The following is a 17,936-nucleotide window of genomic DNA, read 5'->3' on the forward strand; positions in this document are numbered from 1 at the left end:
ATGTTGAAATAAGAATTTACTTTTATTTCTTTTTTAAAATAACTTGTTTCTTTGACAGTTTTGAGATGACTTCTGATTCATAATTAAATGAATTAATCAATAAAAACACAGTAAAAAAACTATAACTTGAAACTCCTTCACATGGAGAGGAGCCAGTTGAGGTGGCTCGGGCATCTAGTCCGGATTCCTCACCTCCCTGGTGAGGTGTTCTGGGCATGCCCAGCCGAGAGAAGGCCCCGGGGCAGACCTAGGACACACTGGAAGGATTATGTCTGGACTTGGTGTCCTCCCGGTGGAACTAGAGGAGATGGCTAGGAACCGGGAAGTCTGGGCTTCCCTGCTGAGACTGCTGCCCCCGAGACCCGGACCCGGATTAGCAGAGGAGAATGGAATGGAAATATTCTTAGTATATTTAGTAGGTAAGCAAAGTAATGTAAGCTCTTTGGTTGGATTAGGTAATTTGATGTCTCCCAGGATTCTCCCAGGAATTCTGGAGTATTAACTGCAGTGTTAAACTGCCCAAGTATAGTTTGTCACTATTTCACCACAAAACAATCATCCTAGCCGCCATTAGATCCAACTCATAGTTCTGCTCTGTTTCCTTACAAAATGCATGTTTATTTTTAATTGGCTACATTGAAGCCAATCACACTGTGGCAGCGTTAAGCCCGAGTAGAGAGCTCAGACCTGCCAGTCATGTAGTCCTTGCTGGTATGACAGCGTAAATCACACACGGGAAGTGGGCCGAACAAAAGCCTGATGGAAGGGAATAAGGGGGAGGACAGCAAGATGACGAGTTATGACAAGAGTTGCTGCCGAAAAAGACATGACGGGAAAGGTTAGCGGCGCCCCACGGGGGGGTCGGGCACCATGTGTCAGTCAGAAGAAAAAGTAGACTGAAACACATATACTGAATACTGGACTTAAGGAGCTGCCGCCTGACAGTCCCACTTAAGAGGCATAAAAGAAGAAGGCAGCAAGACGACAAAGACACAAGCAGATGGTTGTGTGGCTCCGGGCTCGGATCTGCCGTGGCATGACCTAGCCTGCCTGAACATATGGGCTTGCAACAAAAATAACTGTTGTGCTGGCAAAAAAGTCCAAAAATCACTCACACTGCTTAAAAAAACTTCACCAGACCTACTATCTTAGTAGGGGTGTAACCCGTCATCTAGTACATCGGTGTATTGATTTATATTCCTACGATCCAACTACATCGATCTGTGTTCGGCAATCCGGTCAACATATAACCATTTAAGATTGTTTAAAAGGTAATCAATCAATTGCATCATTCATTTTCTTATCCTCATGAGGGTCGCAGGGGTGCTGGAGCCTATCCCAGCTGTCCCACCTGGACTGGTCGCCAGCCAATCACAGGGCACATATAGACAAACAACCATTCACACTCACATTCATACCTATGGACAATTTGGAGTCGCCATTTAACCTAGCATGTTTTTGGAATGTGGGAGGAAGCTGGAGTCCACAGAGAAAACCCACGCATGCACGGGGAGAACATGCAAACTCCACACAGAGATGGCCGAGGGTGGGATTTAACTCAGGTCAGCTGTGAGGTCTGTGCGCTAACCACTTGACCGCCGTGCAGCCCTCAATTGCATCAATACCAGAAAAAAAAAATGGATTTAAGCATGATGTCATCGCCACATGCCAACAAACAACAAAACATAGCGAGGTGGACGGCAGCAGACGAGCCGCTGGCAAGCGACAAATAATGAAGCCACCATTGGGGTCCAGTGTGTGGAAACACTTTGGCTTTTCCAATGAGGGAGATGTTCTAAATAAGACGCTCGTTGTTTGCAGGATATGTAAATTGTCAAGTAAAATACCACAACAACACGACAAATCTCCCTAACCACCTACTCAGGCACCATGGGATTTCACACAACACATCCAGGCACCTCTTAAAGCAGCAGCGTAGGGTAACGGCAGCTCTGCAGACGCCTCAGGCCTCGCCAGCATGTTTAGGCAGAGACTAGGCCAAAACACAGCTTAGGATTGAATCGCGAAAATGAGAGCATCCATTCATTCATGCATGTTTTTGGAATGTGGGAAGGAACCGGAGTAACCGAAAAAAAAAAACCCACGCACGCACAGGGAGAACATGCAAACTCCATACAGAGAATCGAACACAGGTCTTCTGACTGTGTGCCCTACATGTTAACCACTCGTCCAGTGTGTGGCAACCTATTAATTCAACCTGCAGTGTTGGATGCGCTCTATTCAAATAAAATGTGAATGCATTTGGCATTAGTTGTTGTTTCCTTGTTTGTTTATATCCAGAATGAATTATACACGATTCCCTAATAAAAAACAACAGGAATCAATCCAGTTGGGAGTGAAACATGTGAAGTGAATGTGTGGCATGTTTTTCTGCCATGCTTTTATTTTGATGGAAAGTGTTACGCCGAGTTTGTGTTGTTGAAGGGTCTGGAAAGAGTAGTTCATTTGATATTTTTTAAAGTAACTTTAAATAATAAAGTAAAAGTAAATTAAAGTAAAAATAAACAGCATCCATTTACCCATCAGTTTTCTATGCCGCTTATTCTCACGAGGGTTGCAGGCATGCTGGAGCCTATCCCAGCTGTCTTTGGGGCGAGAGTACACGGGGTACACCCTGAACTGGTCACCAGCCAATCACAGGGCACATATAGACAAACAACCATTCACACTCACATTCATACCTATGGATAATTTTGGACATTTCCATTTTTGGAATGTGGGAGGAAACCGGAGTACCCGGAGAAAACCCACACATGCACAGGGAGAACATGCTAACTCCACACAGAAATGGCTGACGGTGGAATCGAACTCAGGTCTCCTGGCTGTGTGGCCTGCGTTGCTCAGATACATATTTGACTTTATTTAGGGGGAACATGGGTGACTGCTCAACATCAATGACCAAATAAGGACAAAGGATGTATTTCCTACGTTTATAGCTAATGGCTGAAAACACACATTGACAAAAAAACTAACAAAACTCGTTAACTGTTCTTAAACTTTCCACTTTCTTTCCTGCTGCAGTAAAGATAATTTTCTTCCTCCTGTTTCCCATCTCCTCATTATGTCAGGTAACACACACACACACACACACACACACACAAACACACGAATGAACACAATACAACGGCTGGCTTTCACGCCGCGTGTCCCTCAAACCTGCAGCTCGATACAGCGAGGTGACTCATCCTTCCTCATTTCCCATCAGGACCAATATGGGACACCATCTGCCTCACACCGTAATGGTGGAAGACTTCTCCAATCTCCCCGTCACTTTGAGCTATTGCATTAAGCTCGGTGTGTGTGTTGGTGTGTGTGTGACAGAACGAGTAGGTGGTGGTATTGTATGAAATCAGCCAGTGTATCAAAATCAGCTGAACACATCTTCTGGCATAGGCCCTGGTTCATCTTAGACGCTATTATATACATTCAGATTCATAAAATGTTTTTTATTTTTTTTAAATAAAAAATACAAACTTTAACATGATATAATAATAATAATAATAATAATAATAATAATAATAATAATAATAATAACAATAATAATAATAATAATAATAATAATAATAATAATAATAATTATTATTATTATTATTATATCATGTTAAAGTTTGTATTCAAAAAAGTCCAAAAAATACAAACTTTAACATGATATAATAATAATAATAATAATAATAATAATAATAATAATAATAATAATAATAATAATAATAATAATAATAATAATAATAATAATAATTATTATTATTATTATTATTATTATTATATCATGTTAAAGTTTGTATTTTTTTAAATTATCAATTGTTGCAAATAAATAAATACACACATAAAAATATATTAAAATAAAATCAAAATCTGACAATTGCTTACTTTGATAGTTTGGGATAACTCAAAAATTGCTGTTAACAAATAAATTCAGCAAATATTTCAACTTAGAAACTTATACAATTCATTTACTGTAATATTGTAAATGTAAATATACATTTAAAGTCAGCTATTGGTGCAAACAAATGAATAAATAAATAAATAAATAAATCAAACATAAACATTTTAATGGATATGAATTATTTTTTAAAAAGTATACATTTATTTGACGATTTTGAGATAACTTGTGTTTGTATTACGAATTGGCTGAAATAAAAGGAATACATTGAGTAAGACATGACAAATTTAATTTTTAAATATTAAAATTAATTTATTTCTAATTAATTAATATTGATATATATTTTACATTTATACCATATATATATATATATATTATATTATCTATGAGTACTGGAATGTACATGACAGAAGTTGGCGATGTTACTTTGTAAAGAAACCCTCCACCCATATGGGGCAACTTCATGCCCTCATGATGTTTTGCAGCTCGTTCTCTGGTTCTGTTTCGCCTGGTCCTGCAGCCAAAGAGCTATACACCTCCAGCATCACCTCATCCCCCCCCCCGTGGTTGGCAAACTACTTGCAACAGCTGGAGTTCAAACTCAACTGAACACTCCACCCCTGAAGGAGTTGTTCAGCAGCCAAATGCAGCCAGAACAATTCCATCGTGTCCGTCACAGGGTTGAAATGCCAACAACCTCGCGGCGGCTCTGGTTGCAGGGAGCTCTTCAAACTAATCACAAAGACTGGGTGGGGGGAATCCTAAGGGAGTAAGAAATACATCAGTCGTGCAAAGACCGATTGAAGTTGAAGAGCTGAGACATTAAGCAATCCACAATCCACTGGCTTGATTATCTTTGAATGATGGTGACATTTAGACCCCTACGCTGACCACAGGCTCTATACGATAGCCACACGGTAATGACTTTCCTATTTTCACTTTATTATTATAGCAGATTGCTGGAGAAGTATTGTATGCGCACTCCATCCAATGGAAGTTGTTTTCGTTGACATATTACAAAGTTTTGACCTGTAACAGGTGCAATTTGATAATATTTGGAGGGGGTTTGTTTATTTTGCACCTACGCTTGCATAATGTGTCCCATATTATAGTTTTCCACAATTCAAATCCTACAATTTGAGCGCCTTTTTACTCCCTGTGTTGCTTTTGTGTATAAAACGCATAGATATAATTTAGGTGGGGGAAATCAACCCGGCAATCTTGTGCCTTTGGAGGTGGTATCACAGCCATAACAGAGGCAGGACGATACTTTAAGAATTGATTATGATAGAATAAGATATATCTTGAAAGACAGACTTCAACATTTTGAAACATCGTGGCAACCTTTTGTTCAATATCTTGTACATACAAATCAAGCTTAATGATGGATGTAACATGTACTACAAGATTCAAGTGAGGTTTTAAATGGGTCCTCAACGGGGAAGGGGGGAGGGGTGGGCTGGCAACCTGCTTTGTTGTAATGATGTTATGTTTGTATATTATGCTTTGTGTTCTGAGTTTGTATTTTGTATATTTGTGTTATAAAAAAAAAAACCCAATAAACATACATGGGAAAAAAAAAAAAAAAGAATTGATTATGATATCAGAATAGTATTAGAATAATTGTAAATAATTCTAATGATATTAAAATACAAATACAATTAAAAAATATTAACGTTTTATATTAAATTACCTTCACTTAACTTGGTCATCCTAGAAGGGGGATTCCCCCATCTGCGGTCCCTTCTCAAGGTTTCTTTTTCCCGAATGGGTTTTGAGTTTTTCCTTGCCCTGATGGGGGTTCAGATCAGGGGATGTCGTTTGTCGTCTATTGTCTATCATCTACTGTTGCCTGCTTGTTAAGCCCTTTGAGGCTCTTTTGTGATTAAGGGCTATATAAATAAACTTGACTTGACTTAACTGAAAAAACAAGATCTATATTGTTATTGCATTGTTTTTTTACTTATTAGTTTTAAAGGGAACCGCTTTTCTGATCTATAAATGTCGTTTGAATGTTCTATTCTCATGTTAAACGATGCCAAAGTTTCAGATAAGGTTTGCACATTTGGAAGTGAGCCCTGAAAGAAGTTTGGGATGGCTCAAAACGCTCGGTTTTAGAAGGCGTTCCAACACTGGTGATTTGTGATGTCACAGATTGTACACAGATGTCACAGTAATGGAACATAGTGGTTGTCTGTGTAGCATTATAGAGTGTGCATACAGGAAGCGGGGTGCAAATTACAAGCTCACAGAGTCTGGAGTTGCTAAAAGCCATTTCTTACCACAATCAGAGTTTTTTAAACACTGGTAGTCCTGCAAAAAATGTGTAACGATGCTAATGCTAAAATGCTAAAGCTAGTTACCATTGAGCGACGTCTTGAAGTAGCTTATTTTCTTGAGAAACTTCAGACAGTCCAGTCGCTACTTCTGGATTGGATTGAGAATCCAACACTTATGGCTGTACGTTAAAAGCGGACATTTTAAAAAGATAAAACGCTATGTATTATCAAGTCCTATACCGTTTATTATCAACTCCTATAAAGTTGGGTTGGGCAGCTATCTGCACAACACAGACCAACACCATAGCAGAGTGGGCGTGTCTGGAGACGGACCATGGGTGGAATACATTAAAACAGACCATTTTTTAGTGGTCTATAGGTGTCCACAACTCAATACAAAGGGCCAAATAATGAGCATAATAAGTCCACTTTAAACATTTATATTAGTTGCTTTATAGCCTTAGAATAATGTTAAATTAACATGTTTGCATTATTTGGTCATTAAATGTAAAAAAAACAAACAAACACATTAGACTAAATTAAAAACAAACACTTCATTTTCAAATGATTATACTGTTATTAGTATATTAAATTATTGTTTTTACCAGTTGCTTATGGTCTTAGAACAACATAGTTACATAGTTGATTTTATAACACATAATTCAATATTTCTTTCTTTGTTTACTAATTGGTTATGATATTGAAATGACTTGAAATCCCAGCAAAAGACTAAACTTATTCCAACATAGTGAGCTCAGTTATCTTTACCGCCACGGTAAACTGCTGTTGCCTCATGCAGTGTTTAATGTATATCCCATAATTCATGAAGTATTCAGCGCAAGGCAATAAAAGTTTATAGGATAATGTTGATGCTTTTAGACCTCTCATTCCCAGCGTTCCCATGTTGTTGACCTCGGCTCTACATGAAGAATGTGAAGCCGTCCCATTTGATCGCTGCTCTCCTAAAGTCCACCGCTCATTCATGTTACATGGCCGTGAGGCGCTGCAAGGAATCACATGTTGTGCATGCAAATAAACGCACAGCACAAAGCAGGACAACGGCAGGGGCCCTGTGGATGTAATTTTAATTAGCGCCGATTTGGGATTCACGCCGCGTTTCACTGCTATCGTGTTCGCCAAAACCTTGACAACTCTCCCTGGCGCGTCCCTTCCCTTTCCCGCCAACAGGCTAATTATGAAATTTTCCTTGGATGGCTAGCAACTGTGATTAGAGCTTGTCCTACAGCCCTCATGATGTCATGATGATGACGATGATTACATTGCTACCACTTGCTCCCGCTTTATTAATGGGTTCAGAGAGTTGAACATTTTTTCATTTGTGTTTTTGACTTGACGGCATTATCAACGTCTGCATGAATGCAGACCATAAATGCTTTATTAGCTACCATGAAGCACATAATGTCAAATGTACTGTATGTGGTTACTTACGTTGAACTGGATTGGTTACATGAAAAACTAGCACCAAAACGTACAAAAGCGCACTACAAATATTACTGTAAAAAAGTACTAAAAATACTACAGGCAGAAGTCTTAAGAGACAATACAATAAATAAAACACGATTCAGACCTGCCAAACCGTCAAGACATCTTATGAATACTCTAACCTACTTTCGATTTTTTTTTGTTTTTTTGGGGAGGTGCATGTCACACCATCACGCTATGCAAGAGAGTTTAGCGTACGCTGGTGCCTCCACATAAGAACGTATTCTGAGACTCAACTCAAAACTGAAACCGGTTATATGCAACAAAATGCTTACACGAAGAGCAGCAAGGCTTAATTCATCCATCCATACATCCATCCATGGCATTGTCATGGGTATGCTGGAGCCTATCCCAGCTGTCTTCGGGCGAGAGGCGGGTACACCCATGACTGGTCGCCAGCCAATCACAGGGCACATATAGACAAACAACCATTCACACTCACATTCATACCTATGGACAATTTGGAGTGGCCAATTAACCTAGCATGTTTTTGGAATGTGGGAGGAAACCGGAGTACCCGAAGAAAACCCCCAGTGAACATGCAAACTCCACACAGAGATGCCCAAGCGGAGAATCAAACCCAGGTCTTCCCGATCTCGATATATGGCGACTTGGCTCTGTCCATGAAGTCACCTAGTCATCTAAAATCATGTCTAATAACATTATATTATTATTATTATATATTATATTATATTATATATGATACCCAGTGACCAGAATACTACACACAACTTATGTTTTATTTTTTAACCAAACAAATGCCACACATTTATATTATTTTTTTAACCGCAATATCGTTAGGGAGTGATAGTTGAATCATAATTTAGTGAGAGATGACTGTATTATTATTATTAGTAGTAGTATTGGTGGACGAGGGGTTAGCATGTTGGCCACACAGTCAGGAGTGGGGGAAAAAAGATCCCCTCTCATTTTGTGTGGATGTGGTAAGTTTTTCGCTTCTTTGTCCTTCTTTCCTACATGTTTAGAAATATATATGTTTGTCTAGATATATGCTCTTAAATTACACTTTTAGAAAATATTTTTGTTGTCATCATTATATTTGTAAAAACATTTTTTTTTACAAATTAGTTGTACCAGGCATTAAAGTGAACAAATAAACTGAAGGAACAAGGCTGGTCTAATAAGTTTCTACTTAAGTAAGTCAGTCTGGAAAAGGTTATAAAGGCATTTTTAAGGCATGACTCCACCACAAGAAAGAAATCCTGAACCATGAATTCTGCTGTCTACCAAAAAAATCCTGAAGGAGAATGTCCGGCCATCTGTTTGTGACCCTAAGCGGAAACAAACTTGTGTTCTGCGGTAGGACAATGATCCAAAACACACCGGCAAGTCCACCTCTGAATGGCTCCTACAGAATGGCCTTGTCAAAGTATTGATCTGAATCCTATTGAGATGCTGTGACATGACCTTAAAAAAAACCTCCAACATATACAACATTTCTGCAAAGATGAATGGGCCAAAATTGCCCCACAGCGCTGTGAGAGACTCATTGTGAGTTATTGCAAAGCCTTGATTGCAGTTGTTGCAACTAAGGATGGGCCAATGTTGCGTTCGATTGTGTTGTCATTGACTAATATTTTCATTTGTTTGATGATCTGAAACATTTAAATGTGACAAATCAGAAAGAGCAGTCACACTTTTCATATGTTAGCATGTGACTCTCAGTCAGTCGGTATAACAATAGTGAATAAGTTGACACGTAAAAAGAGGGAGAATACTACTATACAGGCGGCACGGTGGTCTAGGGGTTAACGCACAGACCTCACAGCTAGGAGACCAGGGTTCGGTCCCCGCCCTCGGCCATCTCTGTGTGGAGTTTGCATGTTCTCCCCGTGCATGCGTGGGTTTTCTCCGGGTACTCCGGTTTCCTCCCACATTCCAAAAAATTGTTTGTCTATATGTGCCCTGTGATTGGCTGGCGACCAGTCCAGGGTGTACCCCGCCCTACGCCCGAAGACAGCTGGGATAGGCTCCAGCACCCCCCGCGACCCTCGTGAGGAAAAAGCGGTAGAAAATGAATGAATGAATGAATACTACTATACATATTTACATATGTTTGTCTGGATCCTATAGACTAAGCCTCATTTTATTGTACCTCTGCGGTAATCAACAAACAAGACCTGCATGACCCCCCGCTGTGCTGAGCAAAGTGATATTTTTGCTCGAAAGCCATTTAAAAATTCTGCCAGTCAATACAAATTCTCTTCAGCGGCCTCATTTCCATTTGATATTACAGCTTATAGATTGAAGAAACAAGCAAATAAGCAGAAACAAACATGCATCGTGTACAGTTCATGAGACCTGCTGCGTGGGCATAACAGGTCTCTTTTCTGCTGGATTTCTCAAGAGGCGTTATATTGCGTTGTAGCCCGTAGCGCGCATTATTAAACAACATCAGTTCAAGGTAAGGATGCTCCGATCGATCGGTCGTGGATGATTAGGCTTAGTTCCATAAAAAATGCTGGAACCGTTCGTCGTATAGAAGCAAACACTACATGTGTGCGACGTCACGAACGCTTGCCAACACCTCTTTTTTGTCCCGTGTAGCCGTAAGAATCCAAACTAGTCTGTAAAACCTCATGTATTCATTTTGACAGCTTAGCACAGGCCACACCAATCCACACTAATTTGATAACTCACTTTTCAAACATATTGCCGTTTGACTTATCTTGCATGTTTGTTTACACACTTTGCCTAGTAGTCTTTACATAGCGGTGTCAGCTAGCTAGCTCGCCAACCCGAGTTGTTCTCCTAGCTTCTCTTCTTCTGACTCCAAATGAAGGACACATACAGTACTTGGCCACTGTCATCTTGGAGGCTCCTTATATTCTGGCCCAGTTTCCCAAGGGAGAAGATCTTGCTCTGCTTCACAATGTCAGAGTAATTAATGGAATTTATGTTTGGCCTCAGTGAATGCCGACAGTAGGGTTGGATATCATTTACATATTATCTGATACAAGTACCAAATCGATACTTGATTGATTTGAAGCCATCGCCATGTAAACATATACTCCAGTATAGGAGAAACAGCTTCTAATAACACTAAGGCTTGTCTCAATTTTGCCAGAAAACATCTTGATGATCCCAAAGACCTTTTGGGAAAATAGTCTTTGGTCTGATGAAACAAAAGCTTATCTTTTTGGAGGATGTTGTCCCATTATATCTGACATTAAAGTAAAGCTGCAATTTCAGAAAAACAAAAACATCATACCTACAGTTAAATATGGTGGTGGTAGTGTGATGGTCTGTGGCTTTTTTCCAGCTTTAGGACTTGGAAGACTTGCTGTGATAAATGGAATCATGAATTCTGCTGTCTACCAAAATATTCTGAAGGAAAATATCCGGCCATCTGTTTACAATATGGATAATAACAATTTGATTCATATCACGATTCCTGGTTGTTGATACGATTCATTTAGAACAATACAATGAAACGATTCAGTAACTTTTTAGCCAAAAGTAAATAAATACCTGGATACCTAGAGTCCCATTGATTTTTACAATGAATCAGGTATGTATTATTTATGGATATAAAACAAACAAGTAAACAACAATTCAGGTTGAACTAACAATGAATGAACAGAATGAATGAAATCAAGTCAGTGATTTGATCTACATAACTTCAATTTTAATTTTCAAATTTAATATCGGGAAATAGTGCCTGTGCTTCCCATTCCCACCGGCCAATTTTCAGTCAACTGTAAATCTATTCTGCCTTACAAGCTGTACGCTGACTATTCTTAAGTACATCCAAGTTCACTTTCCCTTGACAAGACATGCTGGAATAAAAATGCCAAAATGTGAGTCTTGTGAGATACTGTAATTCCCAAATTGACTGCAGAGAAGTATCGATAACAATAACAATCTCATATTCTGCTGAACAGTCCGAAATGGCCTTTCTGTGAATAATAGCAGAAAGAGACACCAAGAGAGGAGTGTGTCACACACTGAAGGTTATCTCTTTCTCTTTCACTTTCATTTGTCTTTGTGCAATAATGATACAAAAAAAAAAAAAACGCACACTATGTAGTCTCAGAAGTTCACTATGTGGAATGAAGCTCTATAAAACAGGCACACATGAAGGTCACATGACTTATCTCCAATTGTCTTGACTTGACACAGTCAGAAAAAGAGAGGATGGCTATAAATATGAGGCATTTTTGCTGCTATTTTCTCAAGTGATTAAACCCCCCCCCACCCTGTTTTACAAAATTATCCCCCCCAACCGCTGACATTATCTTAATACATCCTGTTTTTTTTTCATTCCAGGTATGAACTGAAAGATTAAATGAGAAGGAAACAAAGAGGCTGATTGACATTCCTCACAAATGCAGTGAAAGTGATGCATGCCGCAGAATATTAAAAAACATCTCAAGAGATGGAGCGTTCGACAGCAACACACTTATTCATTGAAAGGGCTTCCTTGACCTCCAATCTTTCCGCACGTCATATCCACAAAGTGTGTTGCCATTAAGCACGCTCGCTCCTCACATTAATATTGATTGCCCTCAGTTTCCATTCAAATCAGCATAGTTTGTGTCGCCTAGACAGCTTAAATCACTGCGAGCAGACTCAACGGTGTGGATGTTATAAATACACCAAAAGACACGGTCAGTTGGTGCGTGCACCGGGTTATTTTTAATAAATATCATCCTTGATCACAATGCTGCTGCTCTTAATTCACCACTTATATGGTCAAACAGGACATTTTGTTGATATTTAGAAGCAATTTCATAAGAATTTCAAATTTTCATACGAAATAATGGAAGTGGAAATGATCTGATCCAGGGTTAAATTGCTGCAAATGTTTATTTGTACGTGGCTGCATGGCGGACGAGTGGTTAGCGTGCAGACCTCACAGCTAGGCGACCAGGGTTCAATTCCACCCTGACCATTTCTGTGTGGAGTTTGCATGTTCTCCCCGTGCATGCGTGGGTTTTCTCCGGGTACTCCGGTTTCCTCCCACATTCCAAAAACATGCTAGGTAAATTAGCGACACCAAATTGTCCATAGGTATGAATGTGAGTGTGAATGGTTGTTTGTCTGTATGTGCCCTGTGATTGGCTGGCGACCAGTCCAGGGTGTACCCCGCCTCTCGCCTGAAGACAGCTGGGATAGGCTCCAGCACCCCCCATGACCCTTGTGAGGAAATGCGCTAGAAAATGAATTAAAAAAAATGTTTATTTGTACAAATAATGAGGACAAATGGGGCTGATATATTTACAATTTTTTTTCTCTTTAAATTTGGTGGGTTGGGCTTATGTTCAGGTACTGGAATTTACGTTACTTTGCATTTGGCTGCTGGAAAACCGCCTTGCCAAGACCTTTGAGTAACGGAATGATTTTTTTCTAATAATATTCTGTGAGAAGGCGTTATAAATTATACATGGCTCAAATATGTTTTCAGTGTTGAACAATACTTCAACTTAGGTTTCATTTGCGTGCAAACACAGGAGGAAGATCAATATCCTATTCAACGCTCAACTGCTTATACTGTAGATGCAATTTTCTTTGTTAAACATTTGTTAAACATTTCATTACAAATTGTGTGTGAGTTTGCATGTGTGGTCGGCGACAATGGAGCCTTCATTAACATGCGGATATCTCAAGTAGATAAGAAAATAATGACTGTTAGAATTAAATAGGCTTTTCCTTTCATTAGCATGTTAATGTAAAAAAATGCTAATAGCTCGATGGAGAAGATAAAGAGGAGCACCAGTTACATTCTTCTTACGTTATAAATTAAAGATCTCTCATGCAGACTAGCTCGCCGCTACAATGTGTGTTATTTGTAATATCAGTGTCATTTTTGGTGATCTTGAATCATGTAAAATAATGAAATAACAACGTAATTAAAAATATGAATTCATCTTATACAATACAGTGTATTCATTTGGTTGTCATGAGAAACCCAACTCACCAAATAAGGCGATGCACGAGATTGGGTCACGTTTTAATCTTGTGACACCCCTAATATTTACACATGATATTGTATGACATTTTTGGGTAACAGGTTATTGTTAGCTTTATGCATAATTTGATCTTTTTTTAAGTTCATTATATCAGCAAATTTTAATATGTGGGGTTTTTAGAAAAAATTGATTTTTATGTTCTCTATACGCGGATTATCGCATTATGGATTATCCTAACTGATCATTTTTGCAGGACATTTAACAAGTAAAGATGTTTTTTTTATAGTTATTACCCCATATCTCTACACAATTCAAGTTAGATAGGGTAAAACCAGAGAGCAGTAAAGAGTATATGGAGTGATTTTTGGTTAAGGATAAATTTAGTTTTATTCAATATATATTTGATACAACATGTATAAAAACATTTAAAAATATTAACTCATTAAATATTCCATTCATCCAGCCGTCTTCTACACCGTTTCTGCTCACAAGGGTTGCGGGGGTATGTTGGAGCCTACCCCAACTGACTTTGGGCCAGAGGCAGGGTACACCATGGACTGGTCGCCAGCCAATCAGAATTAAATATTCCATCCATCCAAACGAACAACCATTCACACTCACATTCATACCTATGGACAATTTGGAGTCACCGATTAACCTAGCATGTTTTTGGAATGGGGGAGGAAACCGGAGAACCGGAGGCTCCAGCATACCCCCGCAACCCTAATGAGGATAAGTGGCATAGAAAAAGAACACGACATATACCTATAAAAAAGATACCCAAATCCAAGAGCCTTTTTATATTAATCGATTGGTCATAAGGTTCTTTGTTAAGTTATTTCCCAGACGGTGATTATGCATGTAGGACAAGCCTAACATTATTATGGCATGTCTTACAGTCTTAGTTTAATTTCCTGTTATTTGAAGCAATGGATGTGGCAGAATTCCAATTCCAAGGTGAAGTGCAGACATGTGAGCCAACAAACAAACCGTGACTTCCTATACAGACGCTGCGGTTTGACCAATGAACCAATGAACCGCAAAGGCGGACCTTTACGCGACCTTGGCCGTTAAAGCCAAAACAAATACAGACAGAAACACCCGGAGCATAATCCGCTCGTGATCCGTTGGTGTCAGCAAGGAAATGAGAGGACGGCAAGGAGGCGGAGCCACCAGCCTCTTGGTGGGTGACACAAAGTGGATGGTTTACAGTGTGTGACTATAGTTTGATGCGGTACATTCCCGAAATAGAAAAATCAATAGAGAGCTACAAAAAAGTTCAGTCTTCATCGCCAAGTTCACATGCGGTTCAGATTGATGGTTGACAAGAGCGGAACAAACAATAATAACGAGTGCAACCTTTGTGGAGGTAACAATCAACTCTGCCAGGATAGCAGAGACCTTTTGGCCTCCTCAACGGTTTTACCATCCAGATAAGAAAGATGCTCCGAGACAATGAGCCGGTGTGTGTATGTGTTTGTACGACACACACGCAAAGAGAACATCAGCATAAAGAGAGCGGGTCCCGAGAAGAGAACAAGACTGTAAAATAGCTCATTACTCAGCAGACATAATGCAATAAAGCACACCTTCCTCGCTGTGACGACACCCAAAAAGAGGGAGAGGTCAGCCTTTAGGGGAGTTCTGTAATTTAACTATTAATGTCTTTCTGCTACAAGTACATTGAAAAGAAGGGCCTGAATGTATAATTATATAATTATGCATATGAGTGATAATTAAAAGTTAAAGCATAAGATTAATGGAGATTCCACATATTATAAGTGTAATGTTAAGAGTGGTCTACCTGGTTGATGATGTAGATCCCGTAGTCGATCTTCTGCCGTCTCAGGATGGGGTGGAGGTAGTGGAGCCAGTACTTTAGGTGATTTTCACGGTGACGGAATGGAATGATGATGGCCACCTTAAAGCACGGACACACACATGTAAGTATATGCACATATATGGTGTAACTTTTAGGATGTTTTAAAAATATAATTGAACTATATACTTCCACTATATGCGTTACATTAACGCCCAGTTTGGACTCTTAGGAAAACAATCAGACTGCACTTCCGGAATAACAAACAAAAAACAGACTGTGTACATATATTTATACTGTATATTTTGTATTTTTCATTCTTCTTTAATAGATGTGTCTGCACCTACTTCACCAAAACAAATTCCTAGTATGTGTTTGATCATACCTGGCAATAAACCTTTTCTGATTCTGATTCTGAACTGTATTTCTAATGAAAACAGCAGCTCCTTTTAAATACAATAATAATCAATTAAAATTCATTAATTTCTACCGGTTTTCGTCACGAGGGTCGCGGGGGTGCTGGAGCCTATCCCGGGCGAGAGGCGGGGTACATCCTGGACTGGTCAAATAAACAATTTTTTAAAATTCATTTTCTACCACATTTCCTCACAAGGGTCATGGGGGGTGCTGGAGCCTATCCCAGCTGTCTTCAGGCGAGAGGCGGGGTACACCCTGGACTGTTCGCCAGCCAATCACAGGGCACATATAGACAAACAACCATTCACACTCACATTCATACCTATGGACAATTTGGAGTCGCCAATTAACCTAGCATGTTTTTGGAATGTGGGAGGAAACCGGAGTACCCGGAGAAAACCCACGCATGCACAGGGACAACATGCAAACTCCACACAGAGATGGCCGAAGGTGGAATTGAACTGAGGTCTGCGTGCTAACCACTCGAGTGCCGTGCCGCCTCAATTAAAATTGAATTAAATAATAAAAATGATGGTAGAAATATTATTTATATAACTCACATCAAAATAATATTACAATATTATTACTGAGTACAGCTTCAGGAAGTAGTGACGAGCATGAGTTAAGTGGATGCTAATGTCATGTTTTGAAGTCTGATACAGCGATATCTGACACAGCTTCAGTAAGTTTGATCATGTGTAAAATTACTACAGCTTTTATTTGTACTACTCGGACAGCCAACCATCCATTATCACCAACGGGTTCCGAAAGGCTGCACTACTGTGTGATGAAGAGCTTTAGCTAAAGCTAAATGGCTAATGAGACAAAAGTGACACAAAGAGCGACAACAAAAGAGAAAGAGAGATGGATTTTCTGCAAGTCACATTAGAAATTAAATTACTATTTGAGACATGTACAATATACACATTTATTTTATAAAAAGTCGCGTTGGACAGATGCATCATTGCCGTGCCATCCATCAATTTTATGTGCTGCTTGTTCTCCTTGCTAAAACAAATGCATTATAACTTTAAAATGCTCTTTTTCATTATAAACTCATATTTGTACATGTTTGTATATTTTTGAGGTATACCTGTTAAGTTGCTACGTGTTTGTTATACTGAGTAATGTCATCCTGCAATTTCCATTGGGTTGAAAAGCTTTTTTCATAGCTCATAATTGACTCCTGCCAAATAAAGAGCTGCCTGGTCCTCACAGACTCATTTGTGCTCTGTGTGAAACTGTTCAGTCATGTATAAAAACAAAGAAAGAAATCAAGGCAGGTAGAATAATTAAGCTTAAAAGAGATTGCTTTCATCACGATGGCGTTCATTCTGTTCCAACGTCATCCACGGTGAAAAATGAGTCAGTTCATGTTGCGGCGATGCTAGACATTTCTGTCCATGAAACTAGAAACATGTCAAAAAAGTGGCAAACGCACCTTCCATCGAGGCCGGCAGTCAGGAGGTGTGTAGCGGCCGCCCTCGGTCACGTTGGGGTTTTCTCTCTGTACTCGCTCCATCGTCATCTGGGAGCTGAACTCGATCAGCAAGCGGCCCACTGAGAGGAAGAAGAGAGGGGAGGAAATGAACCAAAATAATGAGAACAACAAAGAGGATGGATAAATGAGAACCCGTGGCGGCGGCGAGGGACAACGTTTGTTAAGTGTTTTTATCTTCAAAGTAACACTCCACATCTACCAAAGCACCTGTGTAGAAATAATGGTTATACTTTGCATAAAGATGCTTTTAAATATGATACAGCTTTTAAAAAAATCCTCTCAAACCGCAATTAAAACCAAAGTGTGTACACACAGCAAGTTCATTTTACTTTCCCTATATATAAACGGACAGATAAAAAAGAACCGATTTTTCTGTAATGTATTTCCAATAAAAATTCATTGCATATATCGGATTTTTTATAACGGATTTCGCCTATTTTGGACAAAATATCCAGTCCCGTTCCAATGCATTTCCATTAAATTTCCCTCGCGTATATCGGATGGCTGCATCGTGGCGCTCCGATTCGCCGAATCGTGACAGGCCGCTATACGACGTCATTTGCAGCGTTGCCAGGGCCTAGCT

The 17,936-nt window shown here is 39.4% G+C and overlaps 1 protein-coding gene across 2 annotated transcripts in view; it reads right to left on the reverse strand.

Annotated features, from left to right (window-relative positions):
* The window catches only part of b4galt2 (UDP-Gal:betaGlcNAc beta 1,4- galactosyltransferase, polypeptide 2), a 98,384-nt gene that overhangs the window by 29,007 nt on the left and 51,441 nt on the right, over positions 1-17,936 (reverse strand). For both annotated transcript variants that reach the window (XM_058066149.1, XM_058066147.1), the window contains exons 3-4: positions 17,294-17,412; positions 15,421-15,537 (exon numbers count right to left, since the gene is read on the reverse strand). In XM_058066149.1, the coding sequence (XP_057922132.1) occupies positions 15,421-15,537; positions 17,294-17,412 (236 nt within the window). The remainder of the gene's footprint in view (positions 1-15,420; positions 15,538-17,293; positions 17,413-17,936) is intronic.

Source organism: Doryrhamphus excisus, chromosome 3, assembly GCF_030265055.1.
Source record: "Doryrhamphus excisus isolate RoL2022-K1 chromosome 3, RoL_Dexc_1.0, whole genome shotgun sequence".
NCBI lineage: Eukaryota > Metazoa > Chordata > Actinopteri > Syngnathiformes > Syngnathidae > Doryrhamphus > Doryrhamphus excisus.